Source organism: Mesoplodon densirostris, chromosome 7, assembly GCF_025265405.1.
Source record: "Mesoplodon densirostris isolate mMesDen1 chromosome 7, mMesDen1 primary haplotype, whole genome shotgun sequence".
Classification (NCBI taxonomy): domain Eukaryota; kingdom Metazoa; phylum Chordata; class Mammalia; order Artiodactyla; family Ziphiidae; genus Mesoplodon; species Mesoplodon densirostris.
In genome coordinates, this window is record NC_082667.1 from 5,097,972 (window position 1) to 5,125,065 (window position 27,094).

Here is a 27,094-nt window from a genome sequence, read left to right on the forward strand (position 1 = left end):
CACGTACTGTGGGCCGCGTGCACATATTTTTATTTAGTTTTTAAATCACTTATAACCCTTTGAAACACAAAAAACTCTGAGGATAAAAGAATACATCCACCTGGGGTTCTCTTCAACGAGGGACCCGGGAGGACACCTCCGGGGGCTCTGGGTCCGCAGGGGTCACAGCAGCGCCGGCGCTCTGGGGCAGCTCCTTCCCGAGACCGTCACCGGGCACAGCGCCGAGGATGGGCAGGCGTCGGCCCAGGTGCCTTCGTAAACCACGCCCGGGCCTGACCGAGGGCCTGCACAGAAGCAGAACGCCCGGAGCTGTCAGGTCAGGTTGGGGCCACCGCAGCCACGAGGGGACAGAGAGAAGACGGCCTCAGTGAAGTCACAGCCCCAACGAGGGGCAAGTCATGCACGGGGGCACACAGGAGAAGTACCAGCTCCGAGACGTCACCTGTGCGCCCTCTCTCACCTGACGGGCTGAAGGCTGGCCAGCCCTGGACGGCGGGGACTTCACTTTTATGGAGTTTGAGGCCCAGGCAGGGGTCCGAGGGAACAGAACCCTCCCGATGCCGGAAGCAGCAGCCCGTGACTCCGAGGGTGGGATCTCGGGGAACGGCCTGGGCCGGGAGTGAGGAAAGGGACGCAGCACTCCAGGGCCTTCCCTACAACAGCCCTGAGAAGCGGCCACTGGCCCTAGCTGTGCCCCCGGCCTCTCCACCGCGACCCACCACGAGAGAGCAGCCCACCGCCCGGTGCTCCCGCAGCCACCTCACCCATCACCGGGGAGACGGCGTGGGTCTGCCTGTAGCACTGTCTCCAGGAGCTGCCGCTGGGGACAGAAAGATGCCAGGGGCAGCCCCGCTCACCGGCAGCCACAGCTTCAGACACAGAGGCGGTGCAGGTGGTGGGGTTCCCGGCCTCACTTCCCCTTCTCCTTCCTCTTGCCCCTCCGCTGGCCGGTCAGCTGGTCCAGCTTCTTGTCCAGCCTCCTCTGCAGCTGGGCCCTCTTGGCAGGGTCCAGGGACCTGTCCTTGGTCCCACTGCCGGCATAGAGGACCCCTTCCCGGCTAATCCTCTGCCGTGCATGGGCGCGAGCCCTCTCCCCGCAGCCGTGGATCTGGGGACACAAGAGGCAGTGCTGTGCCGGGGGTGGGGGAAGAGGCCCCCAGTTCTGCCATCGCAGAGCCCGGGGGTCAGGAAGCCCCAGCACCAACCTCGGAGGGGCTCCCTACCCTTCCCGCATGTGGACCCTCACCTACGGGCTCTGGGGGGTGGGGGGCGGGCAGGGTCCACACCCTTGCAGGGCTGGCAGCTAGAGCCCAAACCCTTCCTGCAGCCCTGCCCAGACCCTCCTCCAAGCAGATGCCAGTGCAGGGGCGGCTCCCACACCTCCCTGGCAGGGTGATGTCAATTTGCTTGGTGGTGACACATGCACAGGACCACAGTTTGTATGTGGGTGACACACCCACGTGCACATGTCCAAAGTTTATATGTGGGTCACACACACACACACAGGCCCACAATTTGTATGTGGGTGACACACACACGCACAGGCCCACAGTTTGTATGTGGGTGACACATACACACACAGGCCCAAAGTTTATATGTGGGTCACACACACAGGCCCACAATTTGTATGTGGGTGACACACACACGCACAGGCCCACAGTTTGTATGCGGGTGACACATACACACACAGGCCCAAAGTTTATATGTGGGTCACACACACACACAGAGGCCCACAATTTGTACGTGGGTGACACGCACATGCACACAGGCCCAGTTTGTATGTGGGTGACACACACACGCAGAGGCCCACAGTCTGTATGTGGGTGACACACACACACACACACACAGGCCCACAGTCTGTATGTGGGTGACACACACACGCACAGGCCCACAGTCTGTATGTGGGTGACACACACACGCACAGGCCCACAGTCTGTATGGGGTGCATACACCCAGGATCTGAGTCCTGGAGACAAAGCCCCGCCGCCCTCCCCACTGCCCGAGCCCAAGGGCCCGCACACCTCGGGCAGGTGGTGGCTGAGGCAGTAACCGCGGCCGCAGTGCAGACAGAGCTGGCCCAGGGTGACGATGCTGGCTGTGCACTTGGCGAGGCTGCAAGTATTGTCAGCCTTGATGGCGGCCGAGACCAGGGCGTCAAAGTCCTCCCCGTCAGGCAGATCTACGGCCACGGGTCCTGAGGGGAGAAAGGCGTCACCCCAACAGGCAAGGAGAAAGAAGTCGGACCGGAACTCTCCCGCTGGGCCCACGTCTGCCCCATCGAGCAGCTGCGCCCGGCCTCCTGCTTTCGGGGCCGCAGTGAGTGAGCGGATGCACCATTGAGCTGGGTCCCTCACTGAACCGACGACCAGTCACACCAGACAGCGAAGGCATGAGTTTCCAGAAAGGGCTGGCAGTGCAGGGAGCAGGCCTGCACAAAGTTCATCCTCTTACACCCAGAAAAGCACTTAAATATGAGACTGTTCCTTACCTCATTAAGTATAAAAAAAACCCAAACTACCACGCCTCTAGGGTAATGGTCAGATGAACTCCTGCACACTCACCGGCCAGGGCTAACGAAACCTTAACATTCGTAACCAGGTGTGTGAAAATCTTTTAAAGTTGTAGGAAAACGCTCAATTATATGACAATTATAATATGGTTGTAATTCTGTAATTACACCATTATTCTGGCTGCTTGAAGAAGCGTTTCAAACCCCGAGCAGTGCCAGCACCCCTGAAATGGGGTGATGTCTCCCCAGGGCGCTCGGTCCTCAAAGGCCATGCCCCACGCCCTCCTCTGGAAGGAAGGCCCGTTCCTCTGGTCATGCCTTCCTGCACCCGTCCTCCATGGCAGTTACGTGTTCTCAGTGGGCTTTAAACAGGAGTGAAGCACCTCTTGCCCCCATCACAGTGTCAGCTCCCACAGGGCAGAGGTGGCATCCGTCTTGCTCACTAGCGCAAAGCTTGGCACACACAGGTCGCTCACTAAACATCGTGGAGTGAGTTCAGATGGACCCTCAGATGCAGGGAGGCTGCCCTTGAAAGCTGAGAATTACACTTATGCAGCTTTGAAAGCTGAGAATTATGCTCATGCAGCTTTGAAAGCTGAGAATTACGCTCGTGCAGCTTTGAAAGCTGAGAACTATGCTCGTGCAGCTTTGCGCACAGGCATCAAGCGATACGGGGAACGGGACCGCCTTCGCGGTCTTGCCAAGAGGGAAGCGGCTGTAACAGAGCTCACCTAGGCATCTACAGAAAATCCAGACCCTGGACCTTCAATCTCAGTACGGGACGGGGGTGCAGAGCCAACAGGCCCCGGGCGCCCCAGCAGAGGGCCAGCACAGCCCGGGACGCGACAGCGGAGTGCGCGGCCCTGACGGGGACCCCGCGAGCCCGTGGAAGGAGTGCCGTTGCCGCAGCAGGGTGCTGCGGCTGCCCCTCCGTTCCCAGGGGCCCCGGGCCCACCCTGGCTGCTCCTCCAGGCCCTTCACCTGCAGTAGAAGCTCTGAGGGCTCCCTACCTGCCGGGCCCTGGGCGAGGCCCCGGGCACACAGAGGCCACTGTGACTAGCACGGCCCTCAGGGAACTCAGACCACACTGACTGAAACCGGGCACAAAATGCAGGATTAGCGCAGGGGCACCACCGGGAAGGGGTCCTGATTCTTTCGAGGGGGGCAGGTGGGTCTGCGGTGGGGCAAACTCCCCAGTAAAGGGGACACCACGCCTGTGTTTTCACGAGCCGACCAGCTTACCTTCTGCTTCTTTCTTCTTTTTCTTTTCTGGGAACTTCCGCGGCCCGGAGCCCATGGCCTGCTGCTCCTGCCGGCTCCCCGCCCTCTGCAGTCTGTCCAGGTGCAGCGCCTTCAGGTCCGGCTGGTCCCGGTGGCTCTGCTCCCTGATGGCGGGCTCTGTCTGCGCAGGGCTGGGGGGCTCTGGACACAGAGGGGCTTTGCTGCCAGGCCCCGACGGGGGTGCTGGAGCCGCAGGGGCCGGTGGGAGCCTCTTGCTCACGGTGATGAACCGTTGCTTCCCCTCCCCAGCACTTTCGTGCCTTAGCCCGTACTCCTCCGCGATCTGATGGACCCACATCCTGTCTTGCGAATCCAGGGAGGCAGGGAACTCTAGCTGTGTCTTCTCACTCGCCACGAACTCCGTTATCACGGCCCTGAATTGCTCTGCGCCGTCCCTGCTCCGGGCCCCCTCCCGGCCACCTCCGTGGAGGCTGGGCTGAGGCTGGGCCTCGGAGGACAAAGTCGCCGTGTCCGGCTTCTTCCGACCCAGCGCGGCCCCCGTGGGCTGCCTGCTCCCGGGAGCCCTCCTGGCCGTCACGGCAGAGCCGCGGGGCTTCATGCCGGCCTGGCCAGGGCCCTGGGCACCCTCACGGGAGTAGTTTTCAGGGACAATGTCGTCGAGATACTCAAAGGCTGTGCGCACTTCTCCGTGCTCTGTGAAGTAGTCCACCAGGGTCTTCAGGAAGGCATGGTTGTTGACGGTGCGGGAATCGCAGACGACAGCCACGTGCCGCCGGGCGCGGGTGACGGCCACATTGATGCGCCGGTTCTCGGCGAGGAAGCCAACCTCACCTGCACACGAACCGGGGGTGGCGCAGGGAACAGAGACTAAGGGTTAGGAAGGCAGGCCTCCCCCATCAGCGACCATCCCCCGAGAAGGACCAAGAGGCTCCGTCCACCCCCGCAGCCAGGGGCCCCGTCGCTCAGCACCCACCCCTCAGCCCCCAGCCGCCGTCTAGGACGGTCCCGCGGTCCCACCTGGGGCTTTGGCAGCTACCAGATTGCCGCTCATTCCCAAGTCGGTACAAAGTCAACTCGTTAAGCCCAGACCCAGGACACAGCCCAGGGCTGCAGCTGCGGCCGACACACGAGGGAAAGCGCCAGGGACATTCCAGTGTGTTCTTCCCCCGCCTCAGCTTATCCCCCCTCCTCTTATCTGCTGCCAACCTCGTACTGGAAACGACTCACAGAGCCCGTTAACTAACAACTGTTTCTGGGTACAATTTTCTTACCAGATGGAACATCCACACGCCCTGGCCGCAGAAGCCGTGCCCTGAGGCTAAACTGGCCTGGAGGCCAGGAGACAAGCTCTGGGCTCTTGGGGCCCCCCTCTGCAGCAGCGTCCCGGCCTCCCCAGCCACCCCGCTCGGCTTGTGCGACCCTAGTTCCCCGACCAGGGATAGACCCTGGGCCCTGGGCAGTGAAAGCGCCGAGTCCTAACTGGACCACCGGGGAATTCCCAGCTCTGCACCTTTCCTGTTGGATCTGACAAAGGACAGGATCACAGCCTCCTTTTCTCGGCCCTGGAAGCCGTCGACAGACTTAATCTCGAGCTCCGGGTGCCTGTGCGTGAGGCTCTGTCTGAGCAGGTCCACCTGCAACACCAAGCGAGGCCACATATCACAGCCCAGGTCGGGGCGGCCTGGACACGCTGCCATTCAGCCCAGCAGAGGCCTGGCCCTGAAGAGCTGCCAGGCCCCAGGGAGGCCCCGCAGGAGCCTCGGGGAGAAGGCTTCCGAGAACCGCTCTTCCCGCGGGCGTGCACACGACAGACAAGATAGCACACAAACGTGGGAGCTGTGACCCACACCCCAGTGCTGACACGTGTCACCATCTCGCTTGGCTCAGACACGCCCAAGTGTGATGCCTCCAAGCCGAGATGGCAGCCGATCAGCGGGCCTCAGAATGCTCTGAAGCAGGTACGTCTTTCCTACCACAGCAGGCAGGCTTTGCTTCACGAGCACAGAGGCACTGAGAGGGGAAATGGCGGAAAAGCCCACGAGAAGGCAGCAGACGTCTGCTGTGTCTGCTGGTCCCCACCCACCGCCTTCTCCAGGCGACAGCCGCGCCCCCGACCTTCCTCCAGGCAGCCAGCGGAGCCGCACCAGCCCCGTGGTGTCCCACGAGCCAGAAGGCCGACCCCGGGAGGGGCGAGGACCCCTCATCCCAGCGGCTCAGGGACGGGACAACCTGAGCCGGACCGATAAGACTCAAAGCTGAGACTCCCGTGGGAAATGCCATAAAGAGACAGGCGGCGCCCCCGGGACCACCTTGGAAGGACGACGTCGGGCTGAGGCTGCCTGGCCCCCGAGGGCAGGCCTGAAAACGCAGCCAACACAGCAAACCAGGCGAGAGCTCAGGATGGGGCAGGGGATGGCATGGCAGGGGGTAAACACGGACAGGTGGACGGAGGCCGTTGCTGAGGTCATTTGAGCCCTGGATCCAGTCAGGATGTGGTCAGTTCCACCCTGGAGCCCTCGTCCCAAGAGCCCATAAATCGCCCTCTCCCTCTGGCCCCTCTGGGGCGGCGAGTCGCCCCGACACACACAGAGATAGCGGAGCCCCACACCTGCAGGTTGTACGGCGTGATGATGGCAATGTCGCCGGCCTGGACACCGGCGTCCACCAGTGCCTGGACATGCAGACTGACGAGGCGCACTTCACCTGGAGGGAAATGGACGACTCTTCAGCACAAGGCGGGGCGCACCTTGGACACCTGTCACCGACGCCTGTTTTTTAAGCACTTTTCCGTCTGTGACGACAGGCTGCTCTCACACTGGGCCTGACTCCTGCGAGCCAACAACCTGGGGCAGAGGGGCCGCCAGGTCCGGCAAACAAAGCACAGGACCCACAGCTGACGGGAGTCTCCTCTTTTAGTGGAAGAACGGCCTTGCGTCCCATTGACTGGCAGCCCTGTGAGTGAGCCAGGGTCGCGTCCCAAGGCCAAGCCAGGCAGTGCCGGGCCACTCGGTTCTGAACAAGGACGCAGGACGCGGCCTGGGCCCACCCGCTCCCTTGACTCGGGGCCGCCCGCCCGTCGAGAGCTCGACCTCCCAGGGCGTCTGGCTCAGGACCACCCCCCAAGGAGCGCCGTGCCCTCGCCTCCTCCCCTCCCTTCGCCCCGCTCCTCTCTGACGCGGGCAGCTGAGAGGGGCTTCTGTTTTTAGAGAGCAGCTCAGGGCCTTTTTAAACAAACAACAGGCCCTTTGCAGGCAGGCTCACCGGGGTTCCCTTTAGACTGCTCATCCTCGTCCTCCAGCTCAAACAGCCCGCAGCCGGCCGTGTCCAGCAGCAGCAGGGGGACGCCCGTCTCCTCCGTGGCAGCCACTCCCGGGAGATCCCTGCACACAGGCGAGAATGAACACACGAGGCCCCGGCGACAGAGCGGCGCTGGGGTCCCAGAAACAGAAGCGCCGCTGCCCCCCTCCCCTGACAGGACAGCGGATGGTGCAGAGGGCGAAGGACCTCAGACTGCAGGAGCCCGACCCAGCTCTCCAGGGCAAAATGCAGAAATCCAGTCTCAGAGGCGACTTTCACTCTCAGATCTTTATGGAACGTGATCCCAGTGACACAGGGGACGGAGGTGTAGCCGAGTCACTCACCGCAGGAGGTGCCCGGCCACAGAAGGGTGGGTCGTGAGCTGTCCATGGTACAGGGCCTCCGAGGCCCAGCGCGCGATGGCCTGGTGCATGCGGTACTGCACGCTCAGCATCCGTACCGACCTGGCGCCATACCCTTCCGCCAGGCGCTCCATCAGGCTCAGCGACAGCCCCGCCAGGGCGGCCCTACCCCAAGGAGAGGACAAGGAAGGAGGGCCTGAGTCCTGAGTCCAGCCTAAACCAGGGTCCAGGGAGGAAAGCAGTCCTCAAACCTCAGCACGCAACCCACGCCCCACTTCTGACCTAGAACTAAGGGTGCGGCCCCTCAGAGGTGCCCACATCCTAATCCTGGGACCTGCAAGCATGTGACCTCAGTGACAAAGGGGACGAGCAGAGATGGGATGATCCCGGGTCATCCGGGAGGGCCCACGTCATCACAAGGGCCTCCTAAGAGGGAGGCAGAAGGGTCAGCCTCAGAGAAGGCGATGTGACAAGAGAGCCCTGAAGATGCTGCAGAGCCTGCTTTGAAGACGGAGGAGGGGTCCCAGGTAAGGAAGGCAGGTGGCTCCAGAAGCTGGGAGAGGCAAAGGCCCGGATTCTCCCCGCCGGAGCCTCCAGAAGGAACCAGCCCCACCCACACCTTGATCTCAAGCCACAGAGACTGATTTTGGACCTCCAGAACGGTAAGATAATAAACCTCTGTTGCTTGAGTTCGTGGTAATTTGTTACAGCAGCTAAAGGGAGCTAACACAGACAAGTTTTTAAAAATTCCAACACACTCCGGCCGTAAGGAGTCCACTACTTATAACAGGAGCAGCTGACGGTTGCTGGATGCTTCCCACGCACCAGGCACTGCTCTGGACACTTTACACCGATTAACTTGCCTCATCCTCACACAACCTGAGCCGGTTGCTGGTACGCTTCCCATGTTCCACACGAGGAGAGTGAGACCAGCCCGAGGCCGCCCAGCCAGTAAGCCGCAGAGCCAGGACCAAGCCAGGCCGCCGGGCTCCAGAGCCTCCTCTAACCACTGAGGGAAAGTGCCCAGTGTTACTCCAGGCATCCGTCCTCCTCCGTAACTGACCAGACCTCTGCAGTTAATGCTGTTTAATAAAGGTACCAACCAAAAGCAGCGCCAAGGACAGGAGGGGTGAGGTGACTACCAGCCCCAACCACAAACCCAGAAACACCCAGCACGACCCCACAGACAGATTGCCCCTAAAATCACCCTTTCTCCACAGACACCATAAGGTGCCCCCTCCCCGAGGGCACACCGTCCACCCAGAGACCCGCTTCCCAGGACCCCCCGGGCCTCCTCCGGAACCAGCCACTGAATCGACGCCCCCGAGGCCCCCAAGGCCCCGCTTCTGGAGAGCGTCCGAGCCCATCCCCACGTGCACGCCCGCTCCCACCAGGACGATCTTCCAAACCACGTTCCCCCATCTCCCACTCGACTCACCCCGCGCTCTGCGCCCTCACTCTGAAGCCCCCGGCCAGACGCCCCTTCCTGGGGGACCCTGACCTGCACACCCCTCAGCTCCGGGGTCGCCACTCCCCTCCTGCGAGCTCCACTGACGGCCTCCCTCACACGGACTGGAGGAGACCCTCGTCTCCAACAGCAGCAGCAGGGAGAGGTCTGCTCGTCTCCTGATCTCGCGGGGGCCTCAGCCTCTGGAAGCCGCCCCTGGACCCGGGCGTGGGAGCTGGCCCGGAAGAGACCAGTTTGCTCAGGGACGCCAAGTGCCAGGCCTTGTCCCCAGGCCTCACAGGCCTCACACTGCCGCTGGGAAGTAAACGATGGACTGACACACACCACCGCCAGGGGTGCCGAGTGCTGAGAAAGGCAGGCGAGCGAGCCGTCGACGTGGATGACAGAGAAGTGAATGAAGGGCGGCCGGGACCTGACGGCCGGGTAGGAGGGACGGAGGGGCCAGCGTGGCCGGGGCCCTGGCGGGGTCTGAGGCCCGGTGGCGGCAGCAGGCCGCACCCAGGAAGCAGTCACAACACCAGGGACTGACGGCTGCGTCTCTACAGCGGCAGGAGCGCAGTCCCCTGAGCCACCCCTCCCCTGAGCCACCCCTTGTGTCCTCAGTGGAAGGACGTGCCTGCAGGTGAGGGCCAATCAGCCAGAGTCAGTCACACAGCCACTGAGGGGACCAGCTCTCCCCCGGGACCCCCGCGCAAATGCGCACCTCCACCTGCCGCCCCGTTAGAGGACGTCAACTCGTCAGGCAGGGACTGAGCACGCGCCCAGTTCTGGGGCCACAAGGATGGACACCACTCGACCCCCGACCTCAGGGAGCACACGTCTGACCGAGCTGCCGTCTAAACGAGCACGTACAGGAGCACACAGAGGACGGCAGCCCCGGCGGGATGAGAAACACCACTGTTCTCGGAGCTGCTGCCTGGGCGGCCTCACAGTGTGACCATCCTGCTCACGCCAGAGCTGCACGTCCAGAGAAGGACCCGAGCTCAGGACTCCCACTCCCGCTCTGCTTCGCCCGGGGCACCTTTTACAACCACCCCTGAGAGTGAAGCCCGGGAAAAGCCAGTGGCCTCGGCCCCAACCAGCTTATAAATGACAGTTCTGCTAGCCGTTCTCTAGTGACCTGGGCTGGACGGCTGCCCCTCCCCCGCTGGGGTCCCCTCTTCTGGGATCTGTGAGTCATACATCTTGAGACCCTACTTCCTCTGTGCAGTGTAACTGAAACCGCGCCTCCGCTCAGGGGGACCCCAGGCTTTTCCCTCCGCCAAAGTGGGGGCTCAGATGCCCAGGGAGCCACCTGCCCACCGCACATCCTTAAGTCAGCACATCGGCCAGGCTTCCCAGCACCTCCAGGACCTCCGGGTGAGCCCGGGGCTTCAGGGCTGGGCTTTGAGGGATAGACAAAGGGGTGGCAGCTGAGGGGTGGAGGGGCCTTACTTGTGAGAGATGATGGTGGGGGGCAGCTGTTTGTGGTCTCCGGCCAGGACGCATTTCCTGGCCTTCAGCAGGGGGATCCAGCAGCTGGCCTCCAGGGCCTGGGCACACTCATCAATGACCACCATGTCAAAGTGGCCATCTGGCAGCAGCTTCAGGGGGCCGTCCGACGACGCACCTGGTCAAATCAGAACCGTAAGCCTTTACAGGATGCACCGGCTGTGTCATCCTAGCTGCAGTCACCCCAAAAGAGTCACCAACAAGCCACTGTTTCATCATCTAGTCTTGCATTAAGGCTCGTGTAATATGCTTGCACCTTGGAATAAAACCTGGGAAGAACGTTCCGGAGCTCACGGTTCCAGCCCACTCCACGTGTAAGTGTGAAGCAGTGCGCCCCTGGCCATGGCCACTCCAACGTTTCATTCACCAAAATCAATCACCGCTTTGGGGCTGGGACCCCAAATCCTTGGAAGGCTGTCTTAATTCTAAATGTAATTTCTGTATCATTTTCTGAATTTAGAATTTAGTTAATTCTCTTCTTAGGTGTTCTCTTGAACACACAGAACAATGAACTGCTAGGCGTTCACCCAGGGAAAAACCCCTACGTACCAGCAACACAGACCCACCACACCAGTGCCTCCTCCGTGGAATGCAGAGCCGTACAGTGGAACGAGGTCCAGCGTGGGCAAGAGCCGGGGCCCACGCCCACGCTCACAAACAGCGGTGAGGCCCTGGGCACGCCACCCGACCCCAGCACCTCATCTACAAACATGGACGACACCTGCATCTCACAGACTGTTACACATACCACATACTAGTAGAGCACGGATGTGTCAAATAACACATATTGGTTATCCAAATACATATATAAAAATGTAGCACAGGGCTTCCCTGGTGGCGCAGTGGATGAGAGTCCGCCTGCCGATGCAGGGGACGCGGGTTCGTGCCCTGGTCCGGGAGGATCCCACATGCCGCGGAGCGGCTGGGCCCGTGAGCCTGCGTTTCCGGAGCCTGTGCTCCGCAACGGGAGAGGCCACTACAGTGAGAGGCCCGTGTACCACAAAAAAAAAAAAAAAAAAAAGTAGCACACATATTAAATAATATATATCAAGTGCCTGCCACAAGATGATAGGCTTTAACAAACGCTACAAATGTGAGTTCTTGCCCTTTTCCCCTAGATTAATTACACTAAGATGTATATTATCTTATGATTAAGACTTACATCTTGATAAATTTCCTGAGCCTGACTTTTCAGAGACGGTTAAGGAGTCTGTCTGCAGAGAAGGCAGAATTTGGACAGGGCTTTGGATAGCTAAGAGCTGTGCCTGGATTATGGCTGTGATTTCACATTGCAAAGGGAAGCGCTTCTAGGAATCTCATTCCAGTTCCCCAGTCTAACCAGGAGGGACCTAAAAGGCCACATGCTGACCTTGCACAGAGGGGCAGCTGTGATTTCCAGCGGGTGCTGCACTCAAGTCAGTCAGAGAAGAATGTGAGCAGAATCGGCCGAATAAGGGCCTCTGAAAGTTCCCTCCACCGCTAAAGCAACAAGAACACTGGCAAGAGTGTCAGAACTATTTCAGAACTCCAGAAATCAGTCAAAAACTTAACAGCAATCCAGGAGTGTCTTCTCCGAAAACTGACTAACTCTGGGCAAGAAGAGCAGGCTCCATGGCATTCCTGTGCACAGGCACCGCTCCCAGCTCTGTGCTGGCCCTGAAACCAATGGCCTGCGGTCGCAGTGAAAAGCAGCAGCCTGGGCTTCCCTGGTAGCGCAGTGGTTGAGAATCTGCCTGCTAATGCAGGAGACACGGGTTCGAGCCCTGGTCTGGGAGGATCCCACATGCCGCAGAGCAACTAGGCCCGTGAGCCACAGCTACTGAGCCTGCGTGTCTGGAGCCTGTGCTCTGCAACAAGAGAGGCCGCGATAGTGAGAGGCCCGTGCACCGCGATGAAGAGTGGCCCCCGCTCGCCACAACTAGAGAAAGTCCTCGCACAGAAACGAAGACCCAACACAGCAAAAATAACTTAATTAATTAATAAACTCCTACCCCCAACACCTTCCAAAAAAAGCAGCCTGCCCCACCGGGGACAGAACTCCTCCGAAGCCCCGCCCCCAGAGAACTGTCACTGTCGGACTTGCCGCTGGTTCCCTGGAAGGTCCCACTCACAAGACTGTCTTCATTTGACCTGACTTGGAGCTCGCCCTGTGCAAACAGCCCTTCCCCAGGGGGTGTCAGTGGGAAACAACCAGAGGCCACTGTCGCACACGAGTGCTCTCGGAGGCCATGGACAGCAGCTGGCGCGAAGCAGGATGACCAGGAGCTCTGAAGGAAGACCTGGGGCGTGAGGCGTCCACGGGCTTTGAAAGCTCCGACACATGGCCGAGAATCTAGAAGCCACACGCGTGTAAGGGCCGTGTGCACACTCGGGGAAGAGCAGAGGAGGCCCTACGCGTTCACTGCTGGCTCACCTTGGGGCTCTGCGCCCACAGGAGGTGAAGGTGAGCGACGTCTGAGAATGACGTCCCACCACATAGAGACGATAGATAAAGACAGAAATTATTACCAAAACAAAGAAGTCTGCAGTTGAAAAGTACAATAACTGTTATTGACTGGAAGGGCTGAACAGCGGATCTGAACAGACAGAAGAATCAGGAAACAGGCCAGCTGAACTATTCAGTCTGAGGAACAGAAAGAATAAAGAATGAGTTCCATGACCAGCACCCTGAAGACCATCAAGTACACCAACGTATGCGTAATAGGAGCCCTAGAAGGAAAGGAGAGCAAGAAAGGGGCCAAAAGAATAATGGAGAAAATAACGGCTGAAAACCTCCCAAATCTGATGGAAAACAACGCACACGTCCAGGGGACTCAACAAATTCCACGTGGTTAACCCGAAGGGAGCAAACGGAGACTTTTATCACAGTCAAGCTGCCGAAAGACAAAGAAGGAACAGCAGGAGAGAAGCAACCTGTCACATACAAGGGATCCTCAGTAAGACTTAACTCTGCGTTCTCAGCAGAAACCACAGAGGCCGAGAGGCAGGGGGTGACACATTCAAACAACTAAAAGGAAAAGGCTGTCAACCAAGAACTCTACCCCTAAAAACAGAGTCACTCAAAAACAGAGGAGAGAAAAGATATTCCCAGGTAAAGAAAAGCTGAGACCTGCCCTTCAAGAAATACTAAAGGGAGTCCTTCAGGGTGACATGAAGAACCCTAGCCAGTAACTCAAATTCACACAAAGAAGCAAAGAGCACCAATAAAGGCAACTACATAGATAAGTACAAAAGACAGTATGAAAGTATTTTTGTAATTCTGTTTCTGTCCTATCTGATTTAAAAGGCAACTGGGTGAAACAATAATTACAAAGTCAATCAGAACCTGGACTCTGTTCCTTAGAGTAGCCCCCAGGACAGGCTGTGTCAGACAGACCCTAAGGCAACCCCCTCCTGCAACCTGGCCTCCCGGTATTCACACTTCATGTAATACCCTCCCCTTAAGTGTGGGCCAGACCCGGGCCTTGCTTCTAGCCAAAGGAATATAGCAAAGGTGATGGGGTGTCACGTCACAGTAACATTACAGAAGACTATAACCCATCTTGCTACAAGAATCTCTCAGTTGCTGGCTTTTAAGAACCAAGTGGCCATATTAGAAAGGCTTAAAGCAGCTAAATGTGGTCTCCAGCTGAAGTGGCTATCTTTATACCAAAGTAGATTTCAAAAAAAAAACACACTAGGGGGGCTTCCCTGGTGGCGCAGTGGTTGAGAATCTGCCTGCCAATGCAGGGCACACGGGTTCGAGCCCTGGTCTGAGAGGATCCCACATGCCGCGGAGCAACTAGGCCCGTGAGCCACAACTACTGAGCCTGCGCGTCTGGAGCCTGTGCTCCACAACAAGAGAGGCCGCGATAGTGAGAGGCCCGCGCACCGCGATGAAGAGTGGCCCCACTTGCCACAACTAGAGAAAGCCCTCGCACAGAAACGAAGACCCAACACAGCACAAATAAATAAATAAATAAAAATTTTAAAAATCTTAAAAAAAAAAACGTACTAGGGATAAAGGTCATTTCATAATGATATATTGGTTAATTAATAAAGAAAACATGACATTTACCCCCCAAGTAAAAGAGCTACAAAGGACACAGGGAAAACACTGACAGAACTCCAAGGAGAAATAAACGAATGTGTAGTTACAGATGATTTCAACACCCCTCGCTTGGTGACAGGACACATAGACAGAAAATCAGTAAGATACAGACTTGAACGACAGTCATCAACCATTATAAAACACTTCAACAAAACCAGACAGCCCATTCTTTTCCAGTGTACGTGGAACATTCACAGAGACCGCATTCTGGACCATAAGATAAGTCTCAATGAAATGATCCAAGCCGTACATAGAATGTCCTCTATCCACATGGAATTAAATTAGAAATCAATGATAGGAAGCTATCTGGAAAACCTCCAAATATTTGGGAAGAAAATGACACACCTCTAAATCATCATGGGTCAAAAACAGAAATTAAAAGGGAAATGACAATATTTCACAATGAATGAAAATGAAAACAAAATACATCTGAATTTATGGGATGCCGTGAAAAACATGGGGAAACATTTATAACACTAAATGCCTATAGTATAAAACACAACAGGTCTCAACTCAAATCAATACAAATCAATGATCTCCGCTTCCAGCTGAAGAAAACAGAAACTGAAGAGCAAACTAGACCCGAGTGAGCAGGAAGAGGGAAATAATAGGAACCAATGCCAAGATCAATGAAACAGGAAACAGAAAAATAACAGAGAAAACTGGTGACACCAAAAACCGGCGCTTTGAGGTGATCAATAAATTAATAACCCTCCTGCCACAAGATCAGGGAAAAAAGAGAGGATACAAATTACCAACATCAGGGACAAAAGAGGTGACACTGTCACTGATGCTACAGACATTTTTTAAATGATAAGGGGTTGTTACGAACAACTTTATGCCTAGGAATTGAACACCTTAGATTAAATGGGCAAATTCCTTGAAAGACACAAGCTCACTCAAGAAGAGACACCCTGAATATCCTATATCCATTAAAGAAGTTGAATTTGCAGTTAAAAACCTCCCTACAGGGAGTTCCCTTCCCTGGCAGTTCAGTGGTTAGGACTCAGCACTTCCACTGCCATGGCCCGGGTTCAGTCCCTGGTTGGGGAACTAAAATCCCACCAGCATGCAGTGTGGCCAAAAGAAAAAGAAGAAACCTCCCTACAGAGAAAACTGCAGGCCCAGAAGGGCTGGAATTGGTGTGTTATACCCAACTTTAAAGACAATTCTACCAAACTCTTCCAGAAAACCAAAGAAGAGGGTACACTCCCAGCCCTCTTCGAGGCCACAGGGTGGCCTCCACGGGGTGGAGGCCCGTCCCCTCACCTGTGTTTGTCGCGAGGACCACATTGGCCGCCACCAGGCTCTCCAGCATGGCTGCTTCCTCCTTCTCCTTCAGTTCCTTCCTTAACAGCTTGACTTCATTTCGAAAATTTCTTTTCTCTCTTTTATCCTGGGTCTTTTTGCTTTTTGCCTGTAAAGAAAAGCAAAGAAGACATCATAATTCTGGCTCGACTTTGCACTTATTTTAGCTCCTTTTAATTCACAAAATGCTTTTATTTATCATCAATTGGTCCACTTCCGTAAGTTCCTTCAAAGGCGCTAAAAAGTCCAAAGTCTTTCTTGAAGGAGCAACAGATCCACACAGGTGACATCCTGACTGGCCTTAGAGCCACTGTCACCTCCACAGGGAGAGGAGGAAGGGAGAGTGTAGGTCCTCCAAGAACCATAAGCTCAGCTGAGCCCAGGGGTGGGAGCCCAGCCCTGCCCTGCACAGTCATCAGACATACTCCTGGGAAAGAAAAAGCACCTGCTCATGCCAGGATTTGGGTTTTAGTAGTTTATACAGAGAGAAGCTGAGTTTCTCTCACTATTCCACATTTGTCAAGAGAGTAAAATATTTTCTTCAGCCCTCAAAATGTCTACCTAGACCCTGACTTACTTCCATACGCAAAAGACATGTAACTCCTTCCTTATCTGTGATTTCTGCTTTGGAGAAGGGGTTTTAGCCGGAATGACAGGAGGGAGGTGTAACTTACAGAGAAGAAAACTCTGAAAACCATGGATTTTTTTTTTCTTAATTTATTTTTGGCTGCATTGGGTCTTCGTTGCTGCACTCGGGCTTTCTCTAGTTGCGGCGAGAGGGGACTACTCTTTGTTGCAGTGTGCGGGCTTCTCATTGCAGTGGCTTCTCTCGTTGTGGAGCACGGGCTCTAGGTGTGCAGGCTTCAGCAGTTGTGGCACACGGGCTTCAAGAGTTGTGGCTCGCGGGCTCTAGAGAGCGGGCTCAGTAGCTGTGGCCCACGGGCTTAGTTGCTCCGCGGCATGTGGGGTCTTCCCGGACCAGGGCTCGAACCCGTGTCCCCCGCATTGGCAGGCGAATTCTTAACCACTGCGCCACCAGGGAGGTCCCAAAAAGCATGGATTTAAAAAGGAACAAGAAAATGAAATTGGGCTTCCCTGGTGGCGCAGTGGTTAAGAATTCGCCTGCCAATGCGGGGGACACGGGTTCGAGCCCTGGTCCGGGAAGACCCCACATGCCGTGGAGCAACTAAGCCCGTGCGCCACAGCTACTGAGCCTGCACTCTAGAGCCCGCGCACCACAACTACTGAGCCCACGACCCATAACTACTGAAGCCCGCACACCTAGAGCCCGTGCTCCGCAACGAGAGAAGCCACCGCTATGAGAAGCCTACGCACCGCAATGAAGAGCAGCCCTCACTCACCACAACTAGAGAAAGCCCACGCACAGCCAACAAAAACCCAACGCAGCCAAAAATAAATAAATAAATAAAATAATTTATTAAAAAAGGAAAATGAAATCATCCACATGTGTGACGGCACAAATCACATCACTGCAAATTCCTACAGCGCCTTTAACCTTGAGTAACATGCGTGTGTCCTGGTCTCCACCCCTGGGGTTCCCACTATTCCACAGGTCCGTGGGGAAGGCTGAGTCTCTGCACCAGCCCCGGACACGAGGAGAGAAATGTGAGGCAGTGAGATGGGCTGGCGGTGAGCAAATACAGGGCAGGACACGCAATTAAGGGAACTGGGGGCGGATGTGTAAACTAGAGAACCAAAGAGCTCGAAAGTTCTGAACTGCATGAGAAGACTTCATCTCAGATTGATCTATCACCTACCTAATTCTCTTTCACAAGGATTACACCATGTTTTATATTAATGGACTAGAAATTTAGGGAGGATGCATATTTTCTGAATTTTTATTTTCAGGCTGCTTTTTTTCTGCTGGTCGATATTATCCAACCAACATGCCAGACACAGGGAACCCTTAAGAGGAATATTTTCTGCAAGACAATTGCTCGCCTCTTCATGAAACTATCTTGAAGACAGGTGAGTCCCTGTTCAGTGCTGAGCACAGATCTCTACCAAAAGTGGGCAGTCCCAACGTTCGAGATAAGTACATGAATCAGCAAAGGCCAGAGAAAAGCAAGAGGATACAGTGCACTCCCGGCAAAGACTGCAGATCATGAAACCACACGCAGAGCGGACACCGGCTGAGAGCTACTCACCAAGACCTGGTCGATGTCCTTCCTGATGTCAGCCACAATCTGGGTGCCGTCACCCCGCGCCAAGACCGCATCCAGGGAATGCTGCTGGACAGACTCCAGGAGCCGTGCGGGGTGCCCGAGGCGCAGGATCCTCTGCTTCCACTGGGCCAGCTGCTCGACCAGGTTGTCCACGGCGATGTTCGAGGGGGCGCAGCACAGAACCTGGGGAAGCACAGCGCAAACTCAGGCTTGGTAATTTCTTTTTTAACGAAATCACTTAAGTTTATATTAAGCAAATGCAAAGTCCGAAAGTTAAAGAGGGTGGAACGTGCGCAACCAGTAACGTACAGTGTAAACGTCCGGCTGTAAGGACGGATGCAGACAGTCTGCAGGACATGAGTTACTGGAAACCGACACAACATCTGGATACTAGACCTCGGGTCTTAAGAACCTGTTAGGCTCCAAAGGACCAGAAAGGATGCCCGGCAACTGGAAGGAAAGGCCTCAAAGTGCCCTGAGATAATCAGGGCTGGGACACCCGTCTCATCACCCATCAAGTCACTTTATCATCTGACAAAGCGGAATGAGGAAAAACCTTTTGGAACGGGCTCAATCTTGCTTCCAGAACTGCAGTCTGGCTCTTAGGAGGGGGTGGACCGGGAAGGGGAGGCGGAGAGGAGAGTCCCCACCCCATCCAGGTGGCCAAAGGCAGTTTGCACCAAAGCGTGAACACAGGTATCTCCTGTTTCACTGTTTCCTGAAACAGAGGCACCCAATTAAACCATCAAATCTGCTCCCTGCCAGTAAGTCATCTTTCACCAGCTTTTCTTGGTAAACGTCTTGCTAAGACAGTCATTTGCAGGAGACCACTGGACATGGCCTTGTAACCAACATGGATCTCCCTGCAGGAGCAGGAGCTCTGGGAAGAGTGTCGCCCGAGTCTGAGTCCTGGCTCTGCCACCCACTGTGGAAGGACGGGGCCCGAGACCACAGAGTCCCCGCGCCCGGGGCTTCTGTGAGGATTAAAGGGGCGAACTCTGGAAAGACTGAGAAACGTGCCTCGTTCATAAGAAGCACCCAGGAAATGTCAACCTACAAATGTGGACCATATTGCTCTAATTCTTATCCTTATCCAATGTTTACGACCCAGAAAGGTTTTCTAAAAAGCTTTCCATGTGCTCAGAATCCACAATGACTTGTGTTGATACAGATGAGGATGAAAGATCCTTTCTCAACCATTAAAAATCTAAGTGAACAATAATACACGGTATCACATTCCACATCTCGGAAACCGGTAACCTGCACTCTGCACAATTCACCAGACCACCTGATCAACCAAAACACTTCTGTCTCTAGCAACTGGCTGCAGGGTCTTCTCCTGAATGGCACAGACAGTCCCTGGGCACCTGCATGCCCGGCATGCCCAGCAGGGGCCTGAGCACAGAGCATGGGTGCTGAGCAGACGGCTCCTGGACTGTGGCCTGGTCGACAGTAACCCAGACCTCACCACCCCAGACCAACAGTCCCAAGCACGACCCCACACCCCAGGCGCTGTCAGAGACTGAAAAGGGTCCAGCCCAGTGCTCAGTCAGTAAACACTCAGGAACATTGCCAACCGAGTGCCCCAGAGCCCAGGCTAGGGCCCTGCTGGGCACCTGCAAGCACGGCAGACCGGAGTGAGGGGTGCCGGTGGGGACACGGTGCCCACTGCCCACCTTTGAGCCCTGTTTCACAGCTTGGAGAATGATTTCAACCACAGTGGTGGTCTTCCCGGTGCCAGGAGGCCCATGGATGATGGCGAGTTCCTTCTGGGACAGCGCGAACCAGACCGCTTCCTGCTGGGAGGCGTCCAGAGTGGTGTTGTAGAAAGTCAGGGGGGCTGCAGAACAAGCGACAGTGAGGACCCAGCTCCCCGTCACATGGCGCTCCCCACCCCTGACCCCGCGTGTGCCGGCAGAAATACGGGCTGTAACGGGGAGAAAGCCGGCCCTCCCCAGGGGTCAGCCAGTCAACGCAAAATCAACCTGCTTTGTTTTCCTGGACCAGGAATCTGCAGACTGTGGCCCGCAGGCCAAGCCCAGCCGGCCGCCTGCTCGGTGAGTCAGGTTTCCCAGGACACTGTCTCCAGCAGCTCGCCGCCGCATTGGCCGCACAGCCTACAATGTTTACCATCTGTCCCTTTATTGAAAAAGTCTGCCAACTCATGCTCCAGAATAACAGCTTCTTGTAAAGTAAATGTTTCTGGGAACAGATTCATTTCTACCATAGTGTCCCTTTTTAAGCGCCCATAAAACGATGAAAACAAACAACAAAAAAGAATTATGAGTAGATCCAGGACCATGTTTCTGTTCTGAATCTTCCATGGCCGATTCTATTGACCTGCTTCGTAAGCTCCGTGCTCTGAGAGCAGGTACCGCTGCATCCAGTCTCGCACCCGCAGCCTCTGCCCCACGGTGCCCGCAGCAGAGACAAGCGCGCTGACCCCCACGGGCATAGGGTGCTGACCCGGAGGTAAGACAGAAACAGACTCGGAGAGGGCAACGGAGCATCAGACCCAGAGCTCCTGCGTGCTCCCTTCTCCCCTGGACGCTGGCTACAACCAGGGCACATCGTGTTCCTTGAAACACAGCAAATACAATGCTAGTTCCCTTCCCAGTTCATAGTAGCCTCTCGGTAAATAGTTGGCAGAAATAAAATCTTATTGAAATGGGAGTGCTTTTGGAATCTGAGAAGGTACAAAGCAGCCCTGAGCTAAGAGCCAACACACCGCCAGGGTATGAGCACCGGATTGACAGGAAAAGGGTGTGGGGTGGCCCTTGTGTGAGAATGACTGAAGCTACACTGTAAAAACTGGCCAAGTCCAACATCTACAGGGTGGTTCAGTGACGGGCAGCTGCTTGATGAGATGATAAACTCCTCTCAAAATGAGCTTCTCCAAGACACTGAAGGAGATGAGGAATTGCACAGACCACCGTGAGAACAGTAGGCGGTGGGGGGAGGTGTACATGGACACATCCGTTTGTCTGTATCTAAGTCAGACTGTTCTATGTGGAGGTGGAAAAACAACTAGGAGAATACACACACGTTTCAGTGAGGCTCCCTCAAAGTGGCAGGCTTTCAAGTGATTTCTTTCCCTTGTTTATATGCTTCTTTACTTCCAAATGTTCTATGACTAATACACGGCACTCTTACAATTATAAATAAACTGTCTTCAATTTAAAGGATACTGAGAAAATAATCAAATGCACTTAGAACTGAGACTTTTCAAACTATTAAAAAATGCTATTGAGCATGAAGCATTATCAGTCATCCTCTGTTCTCACAGGGCACTGGGCTAGAATAAATACCCTCACATTTCAAAACAAAAATATTCAATATTTAGATACATTAGAAAGAACATCATAAAAAAAATGGAATGAACTACTTCTTTGACACCGTGTACAGGAAAGAGACTTAGGTTGAGCAAGTCACACAAAGAAACTTATAAAAAGACACTAAGGTAGATTTCTTCACACTGTACATTCTCAAACTCTTGCTAAAACGGCCCAGGGTCTCACTGTTCGAGATCCTGTCCATGGTGATTTCAACCAGGAAAGGAAAACCACAAGCTCTTACATATCTCACTGGCAGGGCTGGGGTCTGATCCGCCGAAGAGGACCTCTGTGAGTGAGCACGCGGGGCCAGAATGATACTTCTTTAGGGCAATCAGAGTTCTACCAAAGGAGAAAATGAAAATTAGGAGCTTAGTGAAAACCAGCAATTAACCCAGCGCCCGAGGCTCCACGCAACGCTGCCGCCTGCCGTCTCCCACGAGGGACACACGACCGACCCCAGACTCGATGTGCCTGCCCTCTTCTGCCCAGCAGGAGGGAGGTGTGTTTAAGGAAAATGTCACATGTGACTTCCAGTCACATACACTTACCTTTTCAGTCGCTTATAAGTGATGTCGTTGGCAAGTTTTAACAGCCTGTAGGAATGCTCTCGGTCCAAACTCAACTGGAAATCATGGGACTCGTCAAAGGCCACGGTGACCAATTTCTGGGTGATCCGGGTCAGGATCCCAGTGGCCAGCTGACTGTCTTCCTCATACAGACCCACTATGTCACCTACAGAAGCAAAGACCAGTTACATAAACTCTGAACAAAGTTAAATGTGAATGACTTCATATAACAAATTCCAGCATATTTCAAACATTGTATCTGCTACTTTCATTAGAAATGAAGTCAGTAAAAAAAATACTTTTAACTAACATCATATGTGAAAATTTACTGGAGCTCAATGAACTGTTTAAAACAAACATGACAGTCAATAAAATATTTAAAGTCTTCCTCTGTGGCTGGCACTATTCTGGGTGCTGGTCTACCTTAGGAATAAAACACGGTCCCTGAGCTCACATTAGGGAGGAGAGGAACAAATACGAAAACCTTTCAGGGGTCAGAGCCAAGGGCTTTAGTTAAAATGAAGTGCAGGGACCTACCTGGTGGCGCAGTGGTTAAGAATCCGCCTGCCAATGCAGGGGACACGGGTTCAAGCCCTGGTCCAGAAAGATGCCACATGCCGCGGAGCAACTAAGCCCGGGTGCCACAACTACTGAGCCTGTGCTCTAGAGCCCACGAGCCACAACTACTGAGCCTGCGTTCCACAACTACTGAAGCCCGCACGCCTAGAGCCCGTGCTCCACAAGAGAAGCCACCGCAACGAGAAGCCCGCGTACCGCAACAAAGAGTAGCTCCCACTCGCCGCAACTAGAGAAAGCCCATGCACAGCAACAAAGACCCAATGCAGCCAAAAACAAATAAAATAAATAAATGTATTAAAAAAGAAAAAAACGATGAAGTGCAGCAGAGGGTGGAGAGGGACGAGGGTGCCATTGCAGGATGTGTGGGAAGGGCCTCTCTGAGGGGTGACCCGTAAGCAGGGTGGGCCCTGGAAAGAGTGGGGGCCATGAGCTCACCTGGGGGAGAACATTCCAGGTGGAAAGGGAACACTGATGAAGGAGGGACAGGGTGGTTTGTTGCCCACTCAGCTGGGCCTCCCCACTCCTGCGACAGCTATTTGGTGATTCACCCATCACCAGGCGAGTCTGAGAGGCTACCCTTGATGCTGGGACGGAGCACACAACCCACACCCGAGCCAATCAGGGCTTCATGTGCCCCCTGGCCAGTGACTGGCTTGGGGATGGACAAGGGACCAAATCAGAGCCCCTGAAATGTGGTGAGACTTCTGGGTGGACAGCTGGAAGGATGCCCTCACCCTTCCCAGCTGGACCAGAAAATGGGAGAGGACGTGAGGGCTGGAGCTGCTACCACTTGGCACCTGAGAAGGAAGTCAACCCAGGAGAGAATGGAGCCGAGACACGGAGCGGAACTAAGCCCAGGTGACCTCCTCTGAGCCGTGCAGCCACCTTCCAGCTCTCACCACCCATGCGTCCCCCTCCTGTTCCAGGCCATCTGGCTCGGGGTTTCTGTCACTTGAACACAGACAGTTCTGACCAAACAAGAATCCACGCTGAGATGCAGCCAGGGCCACCCACATACTCACACCCCATTTATTCCGAGTCGGAGTACGTGCCACACGTCAACCAAGCATGAGGCGTATTCTTAGTCGTAGCTGTTTTCCTTCTAGGCAATGAGTTTCATCTGCACCTTGCATTGTTTCTGTCTCCCGCCCCAACTTTTAAAGACAAAGAGCAGGTTGCACCAGTGCCCCTGGGCCCGAGGTCTGGTTCTGCGCACGGGGACCTCCGTGAGGCTGAGGGCAGGTGACCCCGTCCCGACTGTGACTTCCCCACCGGCCGCCCTGAGTAGGGCCCCACGTTGCAGAATTCACACCTCTCAGCTACAGAGCCTTAAAACTGCTCTTCAGGAGACGAAAACCTAACAACCCCACGTACGTTTGATCCGGAGCCGAAGCAACACATCAGATTTTCAGCTCCATACTTTTTCACATAAACAGCCGACTCCCTGTTTATCAGCTATTCATCAACCTCTCAGGTCAGTCACTCCACAACACTTACTAACTGAACACATAGTATTCCTTTGGTTTTCAGAGTTTACAAACGCCCTGCATGTACATTCAGTCCCACCCACTCATCCTGATGGTGAGGCCAAAAGCTCAACTATAATTCCCTTGGTTCTGTTCTTCAGAGGACACGTGACTGACTCTCGGCCACTTAACAGCAAAGTGTAAGATCTGACTCCAAACCAGCAGCTTCCCCTCCTCCTATCTGTCTCCAAACCCAGCCCGTATTCCAACAACTGTGGGGCAAGAGTCTAGAAAATCGAAATATGAAACCAACAAACTCTGTCACCACCAAAACAAGGCAGAGAGACTTTTCTAGTGGAAGTGCAGTGCTCGGCAGTGTTGCTCTCTCCCAGTTTCCGGGTCTGATCAAAAACAAGCGTCCCAGGGATTTCCCTGGCGGTCCAGTGGTTAGGACTCCGCGCTTCCACTGCAGGGGGCACAGGTTTGATCCCTGGTCAGGGAACTAAGATCCCGCATGCCGTGCGGCGTGGCCAAAGGAAAAAATAAAAATAAAAACTTAATAAAACAAGCATCCCAGGTGTGAGCTTAAGAAGCTTCTTCTAACTGCCCCTCCTTTCCAGCAGAGCCGCCACAAGTTTAGCCAAAGTATCCTTGGCACAAGCAAGGTCTGGGAATACACAACTACACACGTTGAACCAACTGGACCAGGGCTATTCAAGAGATATGTGAGAGTCATGTGTAATTTTACATTTTCTAGTAGCCATATTAAAAAATCAAAAGAAACAGGTAAATTTAATGTTTTACTTAACCCAATATATGAAAAATATTATCATTTCAAGACATAATCAGTATTCAAAGAAATTACTCTTGATATTCTAAATTTCTTGTACTAAATCTTCTAAATCTCGTGTATTTTACACAAGCAGCAATCACTAGCCATATTTCGATTGTTCAATAACCCCACGTGGCTGGTGGCTGCCAGTCTGGACAGTGCTGATCTAAACTACCAAAAAGCCTCGTAATTGCTGAATTTCTAAGTGAGACTTTTCCATTACAATGCTTTATTCCCCAACTGGTCGTGTGTGACCTGGTCTTTACAACCTACATCTGAAGACAGCAATACTCAACGTCCACCTATGTCAAAAATGCACAGACCGGAAATAAAGCTGTTACTGGGAAGCACTGCAGACATGCATCTCCTGGGCTCAAAGGTGACCAGCAACCGTCCGTACAGCCCGGTCCGCTGGCTGGATAACTGCAGCTTCAGCAAGCAGACGCCGCGGCTCTGGAGTTCTTTCAGAGAGACATTTTCCTGCCAGGACCTGGGAGACACCCAATGCTGAGACTTCAGTATTTGTATTTTACCAGTTTTTACTTCCAACCGTGCAGGAAGAACAGATGGAGATCTCTGCACAGGCACTAAGGGTGAACCAGGGAAACTCCAAACCTGCCCCCGCTATAGCCCCAGCACGGTCTGTGCCCCCCTCCCAGTTTCCTAAGACAGAGCCTTCGCTCATCTTCACCTTCTGTCCTGGGTCCTGTGTGTCACTGAGTCCCACCAGGCCCCTCCCATTTGTACCCAGAACCCACCCCTGCCTCATCCTCACCGCCCCAGCTTTGGTTCAAGCCCACATCACTGGCCATCTCTGGACTAAACTGAGCTTCCTAACTTCCTTATCTCTGGGTTCTCCCCAGCCAATCCCAGCAGCAACATCCAAGAGATCCCCCTAAGATGCAAATCTATTCACCTCCCTGACCTGCTTAACTGCGCCGAGGCCCATCCCCTGCACAAGAATATAATACAATCTTCTCCACAAGGCCCTTCCCAATCTGGCCCCCGCCTATCTTCCCATGGGTGCTTACTCTGTGCTTACTCTGAACCGTGCTGAGCACTTGACTTAAGAGATCATTGTGTTCCCACCTCACTGGTTTGCTGTGAGAATGATCTCATTTTACAGATGAGGTAACTAAGACTGCAAAGTCACCCAGCCATAAAACATGGAGCTGGGATCCCACTGATGTCGACGGGACTGCAAACGCTCTTAACCATCACGATCGAAAACCTCTAAAACAAACCCTCTCCGCTTGGGTAGCACAACGGTTGAGTGCAAACTCTGGGATCAGCCTGCCTGAACTCAAATCCTGGCTCGACCTGTGTTACCTGGGGCGCGTGACTTAACCTGTGTCTCAGCCTCCTTAGACATAAAACGAGAATGACAGTAACCAACTTCGCAGAGTTGACGTGAGGTTTAAAGGGACTGATGTATGTGGGGTGCTTTTACAGCCCTCAGCGTCATCCCTCAAAGTTTCAGCCCTAGGGAAACAAGCCTGGCTTTCTCAGGGCTACACCCTCGCCTGCAGGGATGCCCTTCCTCCCCACATCTCTTCCAGGAATATCCTCCCCCGCATCCACCTGAACCCCTATTTTTCTGCAAGCTGTGCTCAGGCACCACCTCCTCCACGAAGCCAGCCTCAACCTAAGGCTCCCCAGGGTCAGCTGTTCACCCTCTTGCTCCCACAGCACTTTGCCTGCACACACGGGGCAGCATCTATCACGCTGGAAGGGAACTGTTTCCGCTCCCACCTGCCCCTTCCGCTCAAACCCAGCCGCCAGGGGACCATCAGTGACTCTATCTCACTCGGGGCCTGGCACGGAACAGGCGCAAATACTGACAGAGGGGACGATGACGGAAGAGGGCTGAGAACACTCTGGGGATGGAGCTGGGGAGAGAGGCAGGACCTACGAGGCAAAGTTCAGAGGGGGACTTCAGGGGGAGAACAGACCCTTCCTAAGGGTCCCCCAAACGGAACGGGCTGTCCCGGGAGGTGAAGAGGCTTCCATCTCTGCGGGAGGCCGAGCCCCTTCACAGCGGCGGTCCGGACTCGAGGAGTCAGGAGAACAAATCCCGACCCCCAGGCTGGTCAGGCCGAGCCCCCAGGAGGGAGGTCCGCCCGAGGTCTGAGCTGGGAGAGTAGGGGGGCCTGGGGGAACCGCCGGACCGACCCCGAGGCCCAGGCCGGCGGCCGTACCTGCGCTCCTCGACCTCCGCGTCCCTCTCGAGCTCCAGCAGGTCCAACTGCTTGGTCACGAAGCTCTCCACAGCCGCCGACGCCATGGCCGCAGTCGGGCCTGGGTCCGGAGCACCCGACGTCCCGAGCCGCCGAGTTCCGGCTGCCGCGAGGGGCGGTGCTCTC

At 55.0% G+C, this 27,094-nt stretch overlaps 1 protein-coding gene across 1 annotated transcript; it reads right to left on the reverse strand.

The window, feature by feature from the left end:
- On the reverse strand, positions 1–27,083 carry IGHMBP2 (immunoglobulin mu DNA binding protein 2). The gene is made up of 16 exons (XM_060103216.1): positions 26,930–27,083; positions 25,055–25,221; positions 21,837–22,020; positions 21,530–21,627; positions 19,630–19,793; positions 17,936–18,136; positions 15,729–15,876; positions 10,313–10,487; positions 7,393–7,575; positions 7,013–7,131; positions 6,360–6,454; positions 5,262–5,385; positions 3,752–4,582; positions 2,022–2,194; positions 858–1,108; positions 1–284 (listed from the first exon to the last, which is right to left on the reverse strand). The coding sequence occupies exons 1-15, from the start codon at positions 27,013–27,015 to the stop codon at positions 911–913; spliced, it is 2,946 nt and encodes a 981-aa protein (XP_059959199.1). The 5' UTR covers positions 27,016–27,083; the 3' UTR covers positions 1–284; positions 858–910.
- Positions 27,084–27,094: the final 11 nt, after the last annotated feature.

Excerpts from the sequence above, each read along its gene's own strand:
- IGHMBP2 (XM_060103216.1), bottom strand. The coding sequence starts at position 27,015 with ATGGCGTCGGCGGCTGTGGAGAGCTTCGTGACCAAGCAGTTGGACCTG. Across the intron at positions 25,222-26,929 it reads GCGGAGGTCGAGGAGCGCAG|GTCCTGGCAGGAAAATGTCT; the intron begins GTACGGCCGCCG and ends GGTGTCTCCCAG. Across the intron at positions 22,021-25,054 it reads CAGTAACAGCTTTATTTCCG|GTGACATAGTGGGTCTGTAT; the intron begins GTCTGTGCATTT and ends TTGCTTCTGTAG.